This window comes from the organism of the source record quoted next, unplaced genomic scaffold (genome assembly GCF_019419815.1).
Source record: "Pyrus x bretschneideri cultivar Hongxiangsu unplaced genomic scaffold, Pyrus_bretschneideri_v1 Contig107, whole genome shotgun sequence".
NCBI classification, from domain to species: Eukaryota; Viridiplantae; Streptophyta; class Magnoliopsida; order Rosales; family Rosaceae; genus Pyrus; species Pyrus x bretschneideri.
The window spans coordinates 723,694-742,776 of NW_025999399.1; the positions used below are offsets into that span (position 1 = coordinate 723,694).

Sequence of the window (19,083 nt, forward strand, 5' to 3'; positions counted from 1 at the left end):
TTTGAAGGTTGCTCATTCCTGAAAATCATCTCCGGCCTTTTGAGTTTTAACTCCATCCACCCATCTCTTTTAACACCTTTGAAAAATGGCTAACCCATCGAACCTTAGCTTAGAATTAAGTCTCAGCAGTGATACGGGCGCGCCGCATCAAGGTAACGTATGGCGCCCTTCTTTCTTATCTTCTAACGGTCCTCTTACAGGTGAAGACTCCGTGATGCAGGACGCCACAACAGCTACAATAGTAGCTAGGAACCTCCTCACTCCAAAAGATAGTAGGCTGCTGTCAGGACGGTCCGATGAGTTGGCCGTTCAAGAGTCCCTCGCTCTTAGTGTTCAGTGTGCGGGCTCTGTGTCCAACATGGGCCAACGCCTGCTTGCTCGGTCCCGTCAGGTGGAATCATTGATGGCAGAGGTGGAAGATCTTAAGCAGGAGATTAAACAGCTTAAGTACGAGAATAGAAGTTTGCATGTGCTTGCAAATAACTATTCGTCGGGCATGAAGAGGAAGCTTGATGAGATGCAAGAATCTCAAGGTCGCATTCAAAGTGACCGTCAAAGGCTTGCGTCTTTCTTCCAGAGGCACATTTTTCCTGCGTCATCTAGCGTTCCACCAAGTATCGGGGCCTCGAATGATCTATCTTTGGTGCCTCCCGCTTCTGGAGTTTGGCCAAGTAGTGGGGCTTCACGTAAACAACCTTTGTGAATGCTCCATCTTTCTCTTTCTTTGTTAGATACATTTTTTTTTTTTTTTTCGCACTTGTAATTTCTCGAAAATCAATGAACATGCTTCGTTTTATTTAGTGTATTATGCTAAACACAGAGAAAACATGTACATCACCAAGATTTTTTTTTATTCTTTTCTTTGCTTTCGGTGGCGCTGATCCACCATTCATTTATATATATATATATATATATATTTCAGATGGTGCCAGAAGCATCACCATTGTTTTTTTCTTTCTTTTTATTATATATATATATATATTTTTTTTTTTTTTTGCACATGGTTCCAGAAGCATCATCATTGTTTTTATTATACATATATATATATATATTTTTTTTTTTTCTTTTTTAAATTTTTTATTATTCTTTTGAAAGATGCTTCCAGCATCATCATTGCTGCTTTTTTTTTATTTTTTATTATTCTTTTGAAAGATGCTTCCCGGCATCATCATTTTTTTTATTTTTTTTTATTTTTTTATTTTTTCTTTATATGGCCATCTGCAAGGCTGAGTTCGTGGGTGAAAACCCAGGCCGAGTCCGAGAGAAGACGGAGGAGATCTTTGGGTGTGAGTTGACAAACTTTGATTTTGTCGATCACATTCAAAGGCAGCAGCAGAGGCAAGCAGACGGATGAGATCTTTGGGTGTGAGTTGACAAACTTTGATTTTGTTGATCACATTCAAAGGCAGCAGCCATGGCGGAGGTGCAGAAGCAGCCAAAGCTTGAAGCAGAGTGTAAGGCGTCGAGCTTGAAGACCGGCTAGTCGTTTGACAGCGGTCAATGAAGCTCTTCGTTGATTTTGATCATGGTGGCCGTCGTGACGAGCTCGAGGTTTGTTGGCAGCTTGAGGAGACAGAGGAAAAAAACTACACCATCGCCTTTGATCACAGGTAAGGAGCACAGCCACTGAGCACAGGCACCGAGCACAACCACCATACTCCAGCTCGTTAATTCCCTGGGCTCCCCCAAAGACAACCTTGCTTCACGCCGTCGTCCTCTCTGCTTTCCTCAAATTCTCGGCTTTCTTCGGTCTCTTCTAGCTTTGTGCGACACTGCATCACCAAATCCATCTCCTTCAAGTCACAGAGTGCATGGGCTCTTTCTGCAAGACAACCGGAGACGACGGCTGGAGACATGGCACGGCTTCTACCTCCGTTTGGGCTTCTGTCTGACGTCGGCGATTGTTGCAGCAATATGCGAGGAAGAAAGGGCTGCAGTGTGCGTTGAAGGAGAGTCCAAAAGAAGTAGAGAGAGAACTGTGGTCTCCAAATGTCACCACTTTGCTACTGCCTTTCCGTTGTTATCGGCCGAGACGAGGGTGCACGTTGTGGTCTCTGGGCTCGCGGATGGCAGTCTCGCTGGGCAGAGAGGAACAAGGAGCAGCCGTCTGGACCTTGGGGAGTCGACAGCGGCAGGGAGCGGAGAGCGTCTCTCTTTCTTCTCTGCGTTTTCTGCTCTTTCACCCCAATAGCAACTATCACCGTAGTATGTGTCTATTTCCCACCTTTCAAGCTCATCCGTTGCGGTAGAGATAGCAAGGATGAAATCGAAAAGAATTTCTCAAGACACCCAACTCCCCGGGTCTCGCAAGTTTGATCCGTGATCCTCCCATATATTGTTTGCGCTATTTGAAGAATACCAAATTCTTCTCCGACACAAACCCATGCTTGGACATCAAAGTCATCCTTGATATCTTTGTACACAAGTTGAGCAAAGGTGGACTTCCCGATCCCTCCCATATTTTTTATTTTTTATTTTTTATTTTTATTTTTTTTGACGAAATGCGTCTGTTGCTGCTCCTCCTTGGAAAAGAGAGAAACAAGCTCATCATCCTCCCAGAACAGATCTTGTTCCATCAGGAGCATGGGAAACAGAGAAGGGCAGTTTGGGTTTTTCACACTAACGCCATTGTTGTAGTTCTCACCACTACTTACTTCTTGTTCCACCACCTCCAAATACTTGTGGAATGCCTTCTGAAGGTTCTCGTCCAAATCATGGAAATGAGGCCCCTCGTAGGCAATTTGATCCTCGGAATCTTCGGGATTTTTCACTGCCAAGCTGTCAATGTGAGACTCATCAAGGTAAGCAGTGACGCTAAACTCGAGAACTGGTCTGTTACCCTTGGAGACAGTTATGACCAACGAGATGCTGGATTGGTTGGCGTGTTCATCATTGTCATCATTTTGGTTATCATCGTTGTCGTCTTCACCTGGGACTAGATCAGGCATGTGAACTTCAACCTGTATGTCTTCACCTTGATATGTTCTTTTCAACGTCACCGTCTGGATTCCGGGAGTATCTTCAATTTTAAAAGGGAAGGATGATGGAATCTCCTCAACCTTGTCGAGATCCTCGGTCTCCTCAGCGCACTTGATCTCCGACTCGATGACCCTGACCAGATACTGGTCCGAACTGTGGCTCGAGTAGTATCGAGGGGTGGGAACGAAAGGGGTCGGCTGCAAATTTTCTTCGGGCTTTCAGATAGAGTTGGAGAGAAGAAGATGGTGACTTGGGCCGAGGAGCTGCAGTTGGTGTAGACGGCGGCGTTGTCGACCACTTCGAATTGAAGCACAGAGCAAGTATCTTCAGTCTATTCTTGATAAAGCTTGGAAGGCTTTGAATGACCAGGCCGATTCGGCCGCTGGGCTTAGACTTTAAGGACTAGCTGATTTTTATTTATTTATTTTTATTTTTTATTTTTTTTTTAATTTTTAATTTTAATTTTATTTTATTTTATTATTTTATTTATTTTTTTATTTTCTGATTTTGGGAGAACACATATACATGCATTACCTTCCTTTTTTTTTTTTTTTTTCTTTTTTTTTTTAAAACCAACAACATGTAATTTTTTTGTGCAAAGAATGTAATAATATTGACTTTCATTAGTCACTTTTACCACAACCTCATTTTGATGTGACTGAACTCAAAAATAAACGTTCGAGCTACCTACGTACCCTTCCAACGAAGAGATCAAGTCGAAACGTAGTTCAAACGTTTTTTTTTTTTTTTTTTTTTTTTGAGTAGAGAATATATATATATTTTTTTTCTAATACATAGTAACATATGTATTTTTTTTTTCTTTTCTTTTGTAATAAAATTGACTTTCTTTAATGAAACATTTATTTATTTATTTTGATGTGACTGTACTTGAAGTTTTGAAGTTTCAAGTTGCCTACGTACTCTTCCAAAGAAGAGATCAAGTCATAACGTAGTTCAAACGAGTGATGGTTTTGATGATGATTTTGATGATGATTTTGCCGTACACAGTTTATGCTCTTGCGGGCCAGGAGCGTCTTGGTGCCGTTTGCATTTTCAGCTCATGCAGGCAAGGAGCGTTTGTTGTCGCCTTTTATGCTCGTGCGGACAAGGAGCTTTGGTTGTCGCCTTTTAGGCTCGTGCGAACGAGGAGCTTTTTTTTTTTTTTTTTTTTTTTTGAATTTGTCAAACGATCTTAGAGAGGCATTCCTTGCAATCTTTATAGCAAGGAGTCTTGACTGAGTGATTGAAGAAGTCTTTGGGGAAGAAATCGCGCATCGTGATGGCAACGGACGATCTTTGTGTCATAACTTCATCATCCTCAACACTTTCATGTAGCTTTGAAGGTTGACGGTAGCTGCTTTGCCCCCTTTCCGATTGGTGAACTTGTGGAGGAGACCTATGTTTCTTGTGCATTTTCTTTGGAGTGACATAAGTCCATCCTTCAACTTCACTTGACTTGACTGACATGGTTTTGGAGCATGCCCCCAGCGGTTGAGGTGAAGATTTTGAGTTCAAAGAGCCAGAAGTGACGGTGGTATAGTTTGACTTCACCACATCATTAAGATCTAGCTCGATGATCCCTTTCTGAGCCAACTTCATGATGAGATCTTTTAGCACAAAGCACTTTTCCGTCGGATGACTAATGAAGCGGTGGAATTTACAGTACCTTGGACTGTCAGTACGGTTCATATCTTCTGGCCGTTTGCACTCAGGTAGGTCGATCACCTTTTTGTCAAGCAAGTCTTTCAACATGGCAACCACGTCAGAGTCGGGGAATGGATAAGTTTTCTCCTCAAGCTCCTTCAAAGTGCGTCTACGTATCTCTTGATCACGAAAAGCTTCGGTTTGAATCGCCTTGCTTCGTGTAGGGATTTTGACTGGAGTCGTGTTGACCGTCATTGCTTCCTTGGTGGGTTTCCACGTAGCCTTATCCACCTTTGCCCCCAAAACTTTGTCATTCTTGTAGTCGGCGATCTGTTCTTTCTTCCCATGACGGGTGATGCTTAACTCCATATCATGGGCGCGGGTGGCTAACTCCTCGAATGTTTGTGGTTTGATGCCTTGAAGGATGTAGTGTAGTCCCCACTGCATGCCTTGAACGCACATCTCAATGGCAGAGGTTTCAGAAAGCCGATCTTTGCAATCCAGACTTAAAGAACGCCATCTATTTATGTAGTCGACGACAGGTTCATCTTTCCACTGTTTCGTGCTGGTCAGCTCTAGCATGCTTACAGTACGACGAGTGCTATAGAAACAGTTGAGGAATTCCCTTTCTAGTTGGTGCCAACTGTTGATAGACTCAGGTTCGAGGTCAGTGTACCAGTCAAAAGCGTTACTTTTCAGCGAACGCACGAACTGTTTGACGAGGTAGTCTCCCTCTGTCCCAGCATTGTTGCAAGTTTCAATGAAATGGGCGACATGTTGCTTCGGGTTGCCTTTTCCATCGAACTGCATGAATTTTGGGGGCTGATAACCCCTTGGCATCTTCAAAGCATCAATCTTCTTGGAGTAAGGCTTTGAGTACAGTACGGAGTCATGTGAGCTTCCTTCGTACTGTGTCTTGATAGTGCTTGCAATCATCTCCTGTAGTTGCTGGATAGAGAGAGATCCCATGAATGCCGTTGCTTGGTCTAGCTTCGGCTTCTCTTCGACTTTCTCCGCTGGTGGCTCCTCTTCTTCGTCGCCTTCTTTCTTAATAGGCCAACAATTGGGTCGACTTTCACGTCGGGCAGCGCATCTAGTTGGTTGACAAGTGCGGCAATCTGCAAGTCCTTCTCTTCCACAGTTCGTGTGAGCTTTGCGATTGCTTCATTCATCTGAGCTAGCTGCTCCTCGATTGAAGTTGCTCCAGTGGTCATGACTTGCATGGTTGTACTGCCGCTCGAATCAGCGTCGGAGAGTAGGGACTCTGAGTATTTCTTTGGGCTCTCCCCTTTTGATGCCCTTAGCGAGGCTAGGGTGATCACAGGCTCGTACCTCAGGTGCTCTTGTTCCCTTGACAGAGTTAATGCAGGAGCGGAAGCCGCGACAAAAAGATCTCTTGCCTTACTTCGGGTTATGATGCCCGAAATATCACTACTTGCGGCGATGATGTTCTTGTTCTTTGCTTTGATTGCAGGAACAGCTTGATCATTTCTTGATGCCATTTGCGTTTTTCGGTGACTTGAGGATAGAGATGAGAGGTAGAGATAGTCCCACTGGGCGTGCCAAATTTGTAAACACGAATAATTCCTGAAACAAGAGACAAGAATACGTGTACAAAATATATATTTTGTATTAATGATTTTGAGGTTACAATCTCTTTGTAATTTGGTCCTCTGATTCTATCTTCGTAGGATGTTGGTTTGTGGATGAGTTGTTGATCCAACGGGCCGTCGGGGCTTGATCTAAGGATGAACAGTTGATGAATGATGAACACTTTCTTCAAGGGGCCGTCGGGGCTTGATCTTGAAGAATGGGTGTATGAGTTTGTTGAGGTTGTTGATCCAAAGGGCCGTTGGGGCTTGATCTTTAGGATGAACGGATGATGAATGATGAACACTTTCCTCAAGGACCGTCGGGGCTTGATCTTGAGTTGGTGGAAGTTCTTCAAGGGCCATTGGGGCTTGATCTTGAAGGTGAACGGATGAGCGGATCTTCAAGGGCTTTTGGGCTTAATCTTGAAGAACGATTGGATGTGTGGATTTGTTGAGGTCGTTGATCCAAAGGGCCGTTGGGGCTTGATCTTAGGATGAACGGATGATGAATGATGAACACTTTCCTCAAGGACCGTCGGGGCTTGATCTTGAGTTGGTGGAAGTTCTTCAAGGGCCGTTGGGGCTTGATCTTGAAGGTGAACGGATGAGCGGATCTTCAAGGGCTTTTGGGCTTAATCTTGAAGAACGATTGGATGTGTGGATTTGTTGAGGTTGTTGATCCAAAGGGCCGTTGGGGCTTGATCTTAGGATGAACGGATGATGAACGATGAACACTTTCTTCAAGGGCCGTCGGGGCTTGATCTTGAGTTGGTGGAAGTTCTTCAAGGGCCGTTGGGGCTTGATCTTGAAGGAGGATTTGACGAAGAACGAAGAGTGCTTTCTTGATCCTTCGGGATTTGCTTGAGAGCTTTAGAGTTTCAAGGCTTCTTCCTTTCTTCCTTCTTTCTTCCTTCTTTCTTCTTTCTTCCCCAAAATGAATGCCTTGGCCTCCTATTTATAGAATTCCAAAACTTGATTTTTGGATTTAAATAATCAGATGAAATAAATCATTTCTGCCAGGTATTGACACGTGTCATATTTGATGACTTTTCCAATTTATTTCGATTTTTCGTTGAATCACACGTTACATGTAAAATTTATGTGACACGTGAACATTGAAATTTTAATTATTGGTCAACATTCATTTCACCGAAATTTTGATGTCTACAACTTGACTCAAATAAATAAAACTAATCTTTAAACACTTAATTCACTTAACGAAAACTCAAAATAAGTCCACAAGACTCCAAATACTTAAAAACACAAAATAAGATAGATTAGGACTAAACAAAATATTGGGGGGGGGGGATGAGGTTTTGACGAAATTGAACTAAAATGCACAGATTGTAATTAAGGGCAAAATGTAAATATGAATGTGATGAAAATATGGATGAATGCTAGCTAGAAGGTTCTTCTCCACACATGCTACACTTGCATACAAGATGATTTTCGGTTGGTCTTTCGATGAATTATCAAACTCAACACCCCGGGTTAATTAGGTCCGCTTAAATTAACCGTCAAGTTTTCCTTAAGTTAATGAATTGGATGATTGCATGCGACAACCCAAAGCATTCCCCACAAGTTCCCTACATGAATTGCATAATAGAGATACAAGCAAGAATCATTAAGCATCATGAAAACTATAAGTGTTGACGAGGCATTCGTTACTATGAATTGCATGAAACTTATGCCAAGAATTTACTTAACGCGATTGTTTATAGGCAACCTCCACTACTTGTGAATATAAGTTCATAACTATTAGGTGAAACTCACTTATATTCTAGCGTCATATTCATGCATGAAAATTAAGCGTGCACTCTCAATAAACATGCATAAATAAGTTATAAATCAAATAGTTAAACAAATTGAATCCACAACTCATGAAATTCCAACCAAAGGTAATCAATTCATATTGCAAGCATAAACATGGTTTCGAATCACCCCCTAGCTAATGGGGGGTTTAGTTCCTCATACGTACAAAACAAAGATAAGTAAATTTAATCATTGAAATCAAGTAAAAGAAAACACCTAAAAATTCCAACAACTCAAACTTGAATTGTATGAACGTTTAGGCCCTTCTCCTCCTCTTTGTTGTGGCACAAGGTCTATGGATAGGTTGTGGAGTGGTATTAGAATGGAGGAATGGATGTGTGATGGTAGGATTGTGTTTTGGAGGGATGGGAAGTGGTGGAAATAGAAGAGAAGAATGCTGGAAATGGAATGGGGTGCACGGCAAGCTTGTTTCAGGATGTGTTTTTGTGTTGAAGTGTGTATGAATGGAGGTGTGAAATTGAATGAATTGTGTGATGGGATTGCATGGTTTTATAGGGAGAGAATGGGTGAGAATGTGAGAGAATGTGGCTGCAATGATTAAGGAGGGAATGCATGTGGAATGACAGCTAGGTTGGTTGGTGGAAAACTGAAAATGGGTGTTGTTTTGCACGGCAATGAAGGGAAGTTTGGTGCTGGAAATGCATGTGTTTGCATGTGAATTAAAACTAGAGTGAATGATGATGAATGCATGTGGATTAAAGAGTGAATGGTGGCTGCAATAATGAAATGGAATGGCTGGAAAGTGGAAGAGAATGTGGTGCAATGATGGAATGGGAAGCTGGAATTGCCAAGGTTATACACGGCAAAGGCTTGTTGTTTGTGTGAAGTGTGTGTGAATGCATGTGAGTGGCAGCTAGGGTGAATGATGATGAATGCATGTGGATTAAAGAGGGAGAATGTGGCGCAATGATGAAGTGGAATGGCTGGAAATGCAAGGGGGAGTGCGGCTAGGGTGTTGTTTGTGTGAAGTGTGTGTGAATGGTGGTTTTGCATGGCTTTGATGGATTGTTTGATTGGGCTAGAGGTTTTGCATGGCTCAAAGGATTGTTTGATTGGGCTAGGCCCTTTGTTTTATGTCCTAGAGTGCATATAAGGCCTTCAATTTCGTCCAACACTTTGGCTGCAAGCATAAGCTATCCATTCTTAGCCCAAAAGTGCTCCAAAAGGCTCCAAAATGCACTTCTTTGCTCCTTTAGCCCTGAGAACCTGAAAACATACGAAAATAACTTAAAAGACTTAAAGAACTAAGAAATAACAACGTAAATGCACAAGAACAAGCCAACTAAGTTGCCTAAATATGCTCCTATCAAGCTCGTGAGGCTTGTGGGAGTCCAACCATACCATTTCCAGGTAAGAACACCATCGTTTTCACGTCGAATCCACAATGTCCGAATTCGAGTACTGTTGATGCACACGTGATTTCTCACGTTTTAGGGAATTTTAAGTTTGTAGGTAGCTTGGTGAGGTCCCAAGGAGGCTCGGAGTGGTTCGTTTGAAGGAATTGGACGTCAGGATCACTAGTTTCGAAGTTGGCCGGAGTTGGGTTGAATTTCCAGGTGAGATTTTGTGGTTTTTAACCCTTGAAAGTAGTATGATTGTGTTCCTCTAGTTCTAAGCTTCATTTTGGTACCAATATTGTGAAATTTGGATGAAAAACGAAGGAGTTAGGACGTTTTAAAGTTTTCGCAATTTTCCGGCGCCGGAGGCTCGCCGGGGAAGAAGACGGAATATTCCGTCAAATCTGACGGAATATTCCTGACGCCATTGACGGAAACCGTTAGGGTTAACGGAATATTCCCTACGGCGTCAGTTGACGCCATCAGTGTGCCAGGCACGTGCCTGCGCGTGGCCGGCGCGTGAGGGCGCGTGCAGTGGTGAAAAATTATTTTAAAAATATGGGGATGTTCCTGAGGTTGAGTAGATCACGTTGGTGTATTCATACCTCATTTGAGCATTGTATGAGAAGTTATTTCTAAAGTTTGGTTATGTGCTTTAAAATTAACGTTTTTATAGTTATTTCGCATATAGGTGAGACGTATCCCGAGGACGAGCGTGGTCACTCGAGGCAGGGGGGTTACGACCCTTCCACTTATCAGAGTGTGGGCTTTTGGTTTTCCGTATATACCTATATACTTATATTTCCCAGAAATTGATTTAAATGTTTGTTAGTTATATGCCATTTTTATATTGTTGGTTATTATGCATGATTAGTTGCATTTATATATATATATATATATATGTTCGTATGTATTGGTGCTGTGGACACACAGGTAAGTGCTAGGTAAGTGTTATTCACGTTTATATTCAGTAGTGATTTGAGATGCTTAGAGAGCTCATAACCTGCACCCCCGGTGTTAGTGCTCCCGCCCAGAGTAGGGCACAGTCCTTCACGTGTTGTTCACCTCCCGCACCACACGCTCAGCTTGGATCCAAGTTAGGTGCACAGTCCTGTCGTACAGACCACTTTAGGTGGTTCCGACTCGTAGGTGACCCGCGATTATTCACACAGCCTTCACGTGATCGTAGCACTAGAGCGTTTATATGTATTACACCCAGGCCTGTTGTATAGACCACTTTAGGTGGTTCCGACTCGTGGGCAGGTTTAGTTATTGAGATTGAGATTGGAGCTCTAGATGCAGCCGTACAGGTCACGTTAGGTGACTCCGGCTGCCAGATTATACGTCATTGATATGATTTTTCACCTGAGCACTTGCATTTCATTGTGAGATTTGGCATGGCATATTCTTAAGTATAATTGGTATATATATTTATATGTACAAATGTTTATTTTCTGGGAAGTATACAGGTTTTACGGCGAGGGGTTAGAACTTATTTTGTTAAATGGTTTTCGAAAAGCTTTGTTTTTGCCCACTCACGCTTTTGTTTTGCGCCCCTCCAGGTTCTAGCTGTTCAGTTGGTTTGGTGGTTTCCCAGAGGGCTTTTCCAGCATTTCTGACAGACGATCACCAGCGTAGGGCCACCTTCGGGTGTACTGTTGTCGTGTCATTTAATTTGGACTGCTTTAGGCGTTATGCTCTGAACTTGTGTCTCACTTACGCTAGCACTTATTACTTTTACCTTATGTATGCTAGTTTTTAATTATTTGTACTTCTTCTATTATTGTTTTATTAGCTTCCGCACTGTGCACATGGTTACGTCACCTTCACGTGACGGCCAGCACTCCCTGACCTCGGTCGGGGTGTGTCATTCAGACCGTTTGAGCCTTTCTACTTAACCCTTTATATTATGTTATCCTTAGTTAGCCCTTTGAAGCCAAACACTTAGCCTTTACTTTAATCACCCACATTAATCCTTAACCATTTAACCTATATTAGCCATACCCTATAGCTTGAGATGAATGCCAAGATGATGAAGACAACAATAAAGGTTGAGTTGTACATCAAAGAAGTGACATGTACCGAGATACCATATGTCATATTACTATTCATAGTTTCCAAAAAAAAAAAATTATATATATATGAAAAGTTTGAAATTGTTCCATTCCTATGACATGAGTCCTGGATGTCAAGAATCATATTTCAAAAGAGGCTCAACCAAATTACATACGAAGAAATCTTGGTATCTCTCAGGTTGTAGTTTTTCCATATCCTTTCTTTCATAGCCAATAACCTAGCCTAACGTTACAACCTTTGTAAAGTCCATTTGATCTTTCGTGTTGCATTGATTTACATTAGTGGAGAGATGACATGAAGAGCAAGCCTATGGGGTTCGATACATTCATTATCCAAAGATCACTCATATCACACTTGTTTGCATATACCTATCCGAGTGGCAAGTGTTGTGCTAATTATTGGCTAGTCATATACATACTAGAAGAATGGTTGGGTAAGGTGTTAACTTTTGAATCATGTGTAGAATCCTTACAATGTTTCTTTGTTGTTTGAGCTATATTTTCCATGTAATCTTTGAGGAATCTATTTGGAAAGTCTAACTGCATTGTGTTTTGTTTAAATTTAATCTTGAGTCTTTGTTGTGTTTGCTTGAGGACAAGCGAAGTTTTAGTTTGGGGGTATTCGATATAATCATAATTGCATACATTTTAATGCCCTTTTAGTTTAGATTCTTGTTATGTTTTTGAGTGAATTTAGTTTGTGTCACTTAGTTTTATGTTTTTCTTAGATTTGAAGAGTGAAGATGAAGAAAGAAGAAAAAGGAGCACTTTTGTGATTGAAATGAGTTTGGCATGCTGGAAGCAGAAGCTGTTTGTGCAGATCAGCCAACTTTACAGATTAAACTGTGCTTACTCAGAAGAAACCAGCTGTTGAGCCTTATACCATTGGAAAGATATGGAAGTTAGCTTTCAAAGGAATTTTATGGATTGTGATTCCGAGTTTTCTAGAAGACGTTATAGTGATTCTTGAACCAGACGTCGGTCAGCCAAGTCTGCGCGAAAATTGCAAATTCTGTTGGGTTTTTCAAGTCATGATTCAGTCGAAGCCCAAAGCCCAAGATAGAATGTGTTGAGCTGACTTTAATCCTATTTCAAATGGTTTTGAAGTAATTAATTGGGAAGTTTATTCGCCACATCATCAGTCATGCAATACAAAGGATATCATAAGACCTAATTATGTTAGGATTTGTCTACTATATAAAGGGAGTCCAAGGAGCACAAAGAGAGGTTGCAGTGAGGAGCAAAAACAAGAACAGCAGCCACCGACCATCTTTGCTATCCATCTTCATCGTTCGGAAGTTTTTCATGTTTTCAAGATTTTTAAGTATGTTTTCGTTTTCTATGAGTAACTAAACTCATTTTCTAGGGTTAGGATGATGCCCTAGCATGGATGTTTATGGTTTTTAATGTTATTCATTGGATTTCTAATTTCTTTCAGATGAATGCTTAATCACAGTTTGAATTGTTACTTTTTGTTTGAGTTCTCTTATTGATCACCTTAGGACTTTGCATCTAGTAAGATTGGAAGATGAATTTGAGGTTGAACTAGCAATATAATTCAATTAGCTTCTTATGGTTAAGTGTGGTAAATTACATTATTGCTTGACAAAGAATAATGTTTTGCTCGGTTCCCTTGTTTTCTAGTGCGTAAAGAGTCCTACTTGTTAAATTTATGCCCTAACCAGGATAGACTGCATGTTAGGATATACGATCTCTGCCTGAACTAGGAGAGAATCATTCACTTAAGGAAAACTATGGTCTAATGTGCCTGACAAGGACTTAGATATGGGAATTATCATCTAAAGAATCGAAAGGTCCATTGAATGCATTGAAACCTAAACTAGATTGCTTGTGGTTGATTCCGAATCCCTAGACTTTTCATCACTTGCCTTAAAACACAACGTTTTCTTCTCTTTAATTTTAGTTTAAACTTAGGTTCTTTTTTTGTTCGTTTATAAAATCATCACAACAATTTCTTCACATCTTTGATTGATTTATTAATTAAGATCGAGTCTAGTTTGTTGTTTGGGTTTATATATTTGGGTTTATGTGTCTTTAATATAATTAGATTTGATTTAGTTTATCAAATTGGAGATTGAATTAGAATCTTCGTGGGAACGATACTTGGACTTGCAACATGCTATATTACGACTATCTTGTGCACTTGCAAGTTTACACCAATTTACTTATACTACGATTGAGATATTATGATTGGTGTATTTCTGGATTTATTGTTGATTTACATTTGATTTCATACTTATACATAGTATGATTTTCTGGAAACTATACATGTTTTACGGCAAGAGGTTAGTATGTTCAGAAAAATAACTGTATTTTATAAACCTTTGTGGGAGCTTATTTCTAGTGGTGTAATAAGTACCTTAATTAGTTCAACTTCTCTACTTATGTTGTACTGTCATCTATGCTTTGAACATTTATGTTTTATGGGTTCTTCCCCCCCACTACTACACACTCTCTACTTTAGATTTAATAAACGTTAGCTTTGGTTTAAATTTATCCATACTTTTATGCTTTACTTTCCTTTTTGGTTACGTCACCTTCGGGTGTTGCCCAACATGCCTTGACTCCAGTTGGGGTGTGTCAAAATGCACAAGTCTAATTAAACTAAAAATAAGGAAATTTTTATCGGCCTCTGAAAATCTCAATTTGCACTCCAAATTTTCTATAAATAGAAAGAAAAATACATTTATGAGGGAAAATAATTAGAAATAGGTTTAATAATTTAATAATTAATTAAAAAAGTTGTCAATCCAGAAACTCAGTCCCACAATCACCTCGATCCTAATCCACACTCCTCTACCTCCAGCTATTGTAGATTCCGCTATTTGTTCTTATAAAAAAAAAAAAAAAAAAAACTCTCAAGATACCCACCTTTACGCCCTTCATCGAATTGGACCAAAATCAAGACCACCTTTGACGACGGCTTAGATTGGCAATGACTTTTTTGACATCAATGTTAACATTTGGGTGATCAACAATCGCACAACTTTAATCTCGAAGAGCTTGTTAGGCACTCCTTTGATGATTTTGGTGACGCAATGATCGACAAGCTCTACCTTGAAATAATCTCATTATGCAAAAAGATATTTTGACTTCTTCTTTAATTAATTATTAAATTATTAAAATCACATCAACACATAACAAAAATTTTGACAAAATTGTGACGGAAAAACCATATGAATTTGCAACTCCTACTTTCAGGGATTAGGTTAATTGATTTTCAATTTCAAAGATCGTCACGATGGTGTGAGTCAATTTTAGGGGACAATTGTGATAAAAACCCGGAAATCTTGTGGAAGCCATTTATATGCCACATCATCATATTTAATTAATTATTAAATTATTAAACTCACATCAACGCATAACAAAAATTTTGACAAATTGTTACAGAAGGACCATGTAATAACTCGTCCATAATTTTACGATTTTATAAATTCTAAAAGAGTGAATTGACAAAAATTCACCTAGGCGCGAGATTGTAGACTTTTGTGATGCATATGAGCTATTATTCATTGTATTCTTGAAGTACTCGAAGGTACAAACGTGTAGGCGCAAGAAGAATCGAATTCAGAGTTATCGTTAAAATATTACGAAACTTCGAATACCGAGGGCAAATTGGTAATTTTAGGTCTAGGGATATTTTGTGTTGCTTTGTGAGCCACGTGGGGCCCACACCCCACTCTTGCCCTATCCTGTATCCCCTCCTTCCAAAAACCTTGGTTTCTATCTCTCACTTTACTCACCCAATCTCTTGTTGCCACCTCACCTCCTCTCACCACTTAACTCTCTCTCATTCTCGGCAACCCGAGACCCCCACACACCTCGTCGTTCCGGCGAGCTCCATCATCCCTATTGTACCACACCACCATCTTCCTCACTATATACCCGAAATCAACGACGAGTTTACAAACCTCGACAGTGGCAGAGGCCACTGTACCTTTCTCCCCCGCTGACCTCTGGTGATTTGTGCACTTATCCGACGAGGTAGGGATCGTGCACCCTCAAATCACGTCATTATCATCGTTTTTGGTAGCTTTCTCAATCATTTATGCGAGTTGGTGATGTTTTGGTGTTGGAAATACCTCGGGAACCTTCCTCTTGTTCTTCGGCGATGGACCCGTGGGATTTCAGACTTTTCCAGCTACTTTTTGGCCACATCTAGGTCTCATGTCGGTAAATCTTTGTTCTCCTTTGCCTTAGCCTCAAATTGACCTAAAGATCTCTGAGAATAGTTGACTTTTAAACCCAGATCGGAGTACAGGAAATTTCCTTGCCAAACCAACCCAAAAATCGGCCTTCTTCTTCGTTAGGTCTAGCGGGTGCAACCTACGAGCCCAACAGGTCAACTTGACCCGAGAAGGAAAAAAATAAAATAAAATAAAAAATGAAGAAAAGGCCAACCCAAATCCGTGGGCCAGATCCAACTTGGCCCAAACCCAGATTCGACCCGGATCCATTTCAGATTTGGAGGGAATATTCCCTTAAAATATTTTGTTAACCTTTTAGTCAACTATAATTAAATATTCCATCTAAGAGTGGAATATTCCGTTAAAGTTAACTGTTAACTATTAGTTGACTTTTGTTGACTGTTTTGGAATTTTCTCGAAAACCCTCATAGGCTAATTTCGACTCCCTGGGTCCGTTTTAGACATCAATTTAGTGAAATTCCAAAATTTTGACGTAGTTAACCACTAGGGCATCTCGTTTGACTTTTAGGTTGACTTTTTCGTTGACTTTTTACAAATTTTGCCTAGGACTTCTCTTTGCGTATTTCGACGCTTTGATTCCAAATCTGCACTCCGTTTTCCCAAATTGAGTTGTCTTAGTAGAGTTTTACAAATGCGTCCTAATATTATGCTTACGTGAAATTACTATTTGAGACTTCGGCTTTCCTAGTTCGAACGGCTATGTCTTCGCTAGTATATGTGAGTGGGGCTTTATATATATATATTTGTTAGTTTCCATATATATATATATATATATATTTGAAAAAAGAATTTCTTACGTATGCCTAGATTAGTCTAATATTTATAAAAATTAGCAAAATGATAGAATTTAAGAAATTATCCCAAATCTTACGGGATGTACAGGTATGCGTACTTTTGTGGGATTTTGATTGTGGCCATGATTAATATTGATTGAATAGTATTATGTCGACATAACGGTATGATTTTATTTACGTTATCTGCTCATCGTTGCTATACCGATGTTAGTACTCATCCAGGTCAAGGCCAGTCTTTCACGTGTATGTTTGAAAAATAAAATGAAATCAAGTAAATGAAAAGATATATACAAAAATAATTAACTAAGAATATGATTAACACAAATTATTTAAAACAATCCCCGGTAGCGGCGCCAATTTATTGATAGGATTTTTATCACCTACAAAAGTTGAGATAAAAACACTTAAAAATACTTGTAATAGTACAAGGTAATTGTAGTATAGCATGTTTGTTCTCCACAAGGATTGAATAAATAAATTGGCAAAATAAAATTAACTAAATGAAAACGGTTTTTGAAAATTAAATTGTAAAAACACTAGTGTTCTGCCGTCACCTTAACAATCCTACATAGTTCTTCTAATTACTTATTATGACTTACACATGCATATTTTGAAGGTTAGGTTTTCCTAAAGTATGCCTACTTAGATCGTATGTCAAACATGCAACCCGTCTGTGGTATCCAGATCAAATCTAAACATACAAGACTCGTTAAACTTTATGAAATACCATGCAACCTTTAAGACGTGGTATTCATCCTAAGTGAACTTGCACAAATTAACCACAACAAGTCTTCATCAATTTCAGGGACTGATCTCAGATCAAAATTGCATCAAATTACTATTCTAATTATCCTAATGGTGATTAAAGCATAAAGACAATTAGATAGTTTAAACACAGTGATTAATAATTCCAAATCTGCATGCATAATATCATAAGTAAACTAAAAATAAACTACATATTATTGCTAAGGCTCGTTGTCACATCTCGGCCCGGGCCCCCACCATAACCCGGGCTTGACTCCACCGTAGCATAATATGGTCCGCTTTGGGCCCAACCACACCCTCACAGTTTTGTTTCTGGAAACTCACAAGCAACTTCCTAATGGGTCACCCATCCTGGGATTGCTCTCGTCCAAACTCGCTTAACTTCGGAATTCTGATGGAACCCAAAGCCAGTGAGCTCCCAAAAGGTCTTGTGCTATCGGGAGGCGGGCATGTACATATAAGGCACATCACCCCCTCTTCGTTGGTTGATGTGGGATGTAATACTCGTGGCCTCGCCCTAGCAAACAGAGAATTAGTTACGAACAATCATAAAACACAAAGGAATTTTATTTAAAAAAAAAAAGGGATAGAAAGCACCTTGAAATACAAATCATCAAAGCCTAACAAAGTTCTCCAAAATCTATTTGTTCTTCTCCCCCTTTCCTCTCAGATATCGCATAGAGAAGAAGGAAAAATAGAGTGGGCCAAACTAATTTAAACTGCTATAATTCAATTCTCCTGGAAAAAGGTCTTGCAATCAGACTCGGAAAACCAAAATAAATCAAAATAAATTAGGAAACATATCCTAAATTAAATAGTGAAATTTGCCCAAAATCTACACAGCCACCTTTTGGACCCATAACTACTCCACTGGCCCAAGATAGCTGGATTTAAACCTTGGAATATTCTGAATACTTCTTCAGAAGGCCACGAACCCATCAGAGGTCATCTTGCGCTCCGAAAATTGCAATTAAGCCCAGAAACGTTACTTCCCAGCAACGCGCACTGCTTCTTTATTCCATCACTAGATAATAACCGTTTGGTAGAAAAAAATCCGAAATTTTGACACGAACACGCCAATAGACACACGAACGTCCTCCAATTGGGATCACTCCAAAATTCATTCGTTTGGTCACGTTTCGTTCAAGAGGAAGGCGAATATCCTACACTGTAAATATAATTCAAAGTATCAAAATTTCATCAAAACAATTACTTAAATATACTAAGAATAGGGTCAAATATTAATATGAAATCGACTCATCACAGTAGCATGCCTGATTATCTTAATCGACATTTGAACTCTGAACCAATTTGAAGTCATTACTCAGAACTAACTTGAGGTCATTACTTTTACCGAGAAGGATTGGCATATAGTGTTCACAGCCTACGGTACCGTATGCAGGAGTCCCATCAAAGCCGCATTGGCTGCTGCTTCTGAACATCCAGTTGGTCTGCTTCCCCCTCATGCTCTGCTTGATAGTATGGCCTGTTTAATTTTGACATCTGTAGAAATTACTTGTGCTCTTTATAATCGATGCAAAACATTGAGATATAGTGCAGTCGAGGGATTTGTATTGCGCCCATGACTTAACAATGCGATAGTTTTCTAGTTTAATATGCAGTATCTATATGATTTCTCTCTTGAACGTTGTGACCTGTCCTGTATTATGTACAGTTTCGAATACTTTGAACTCGTGGAAATTATTTAGTCGTACTTTTTCTAATAATGATGGCTTGAGGGCTCAAGTGAAGGATTTGTTTAAAAGACATTGAGTATTATAGAAAAGCTCTTTTATCTATTTGGTTGGTCCCGAGTGAAGTTCTAACTGCGTTTT

The 19,083-nt window shown here is 39.9% G+C and overlaps 1 protein-coding gene across 1 annotated transcript; it reads right to left on the reverse strand.

Annotated features, from left to right (window-relative positions):
• Nucleotides 1–2,455: 2,455 nt before the first annotated feature.
• LOC103931731 (uncharacterized protein At2g39795, mitochondrial-like) lies at nucleotides 2,456–18,714 on the reverse strand. Its single transcript, XM_048571740.1, has 2 exons — nucleotides 18,556–18,714; nucleotides 2,456–3,194 (listed from the first exon to the last, which is right to left on the reverse strand). Exons 1-2 carry the CDS (start codon nucleotides 18,712–18,714, stop codon nucleotides 2,472–2,474), a joined length of 882 nt encoding a protein of 293 aa, XP_048427697.1. The 3' UTR covers nucleotides 2,456–2,471.
• Between the last annotated feature and the right edge of the window lie 369 nt (nucleotides 18,715–19,083).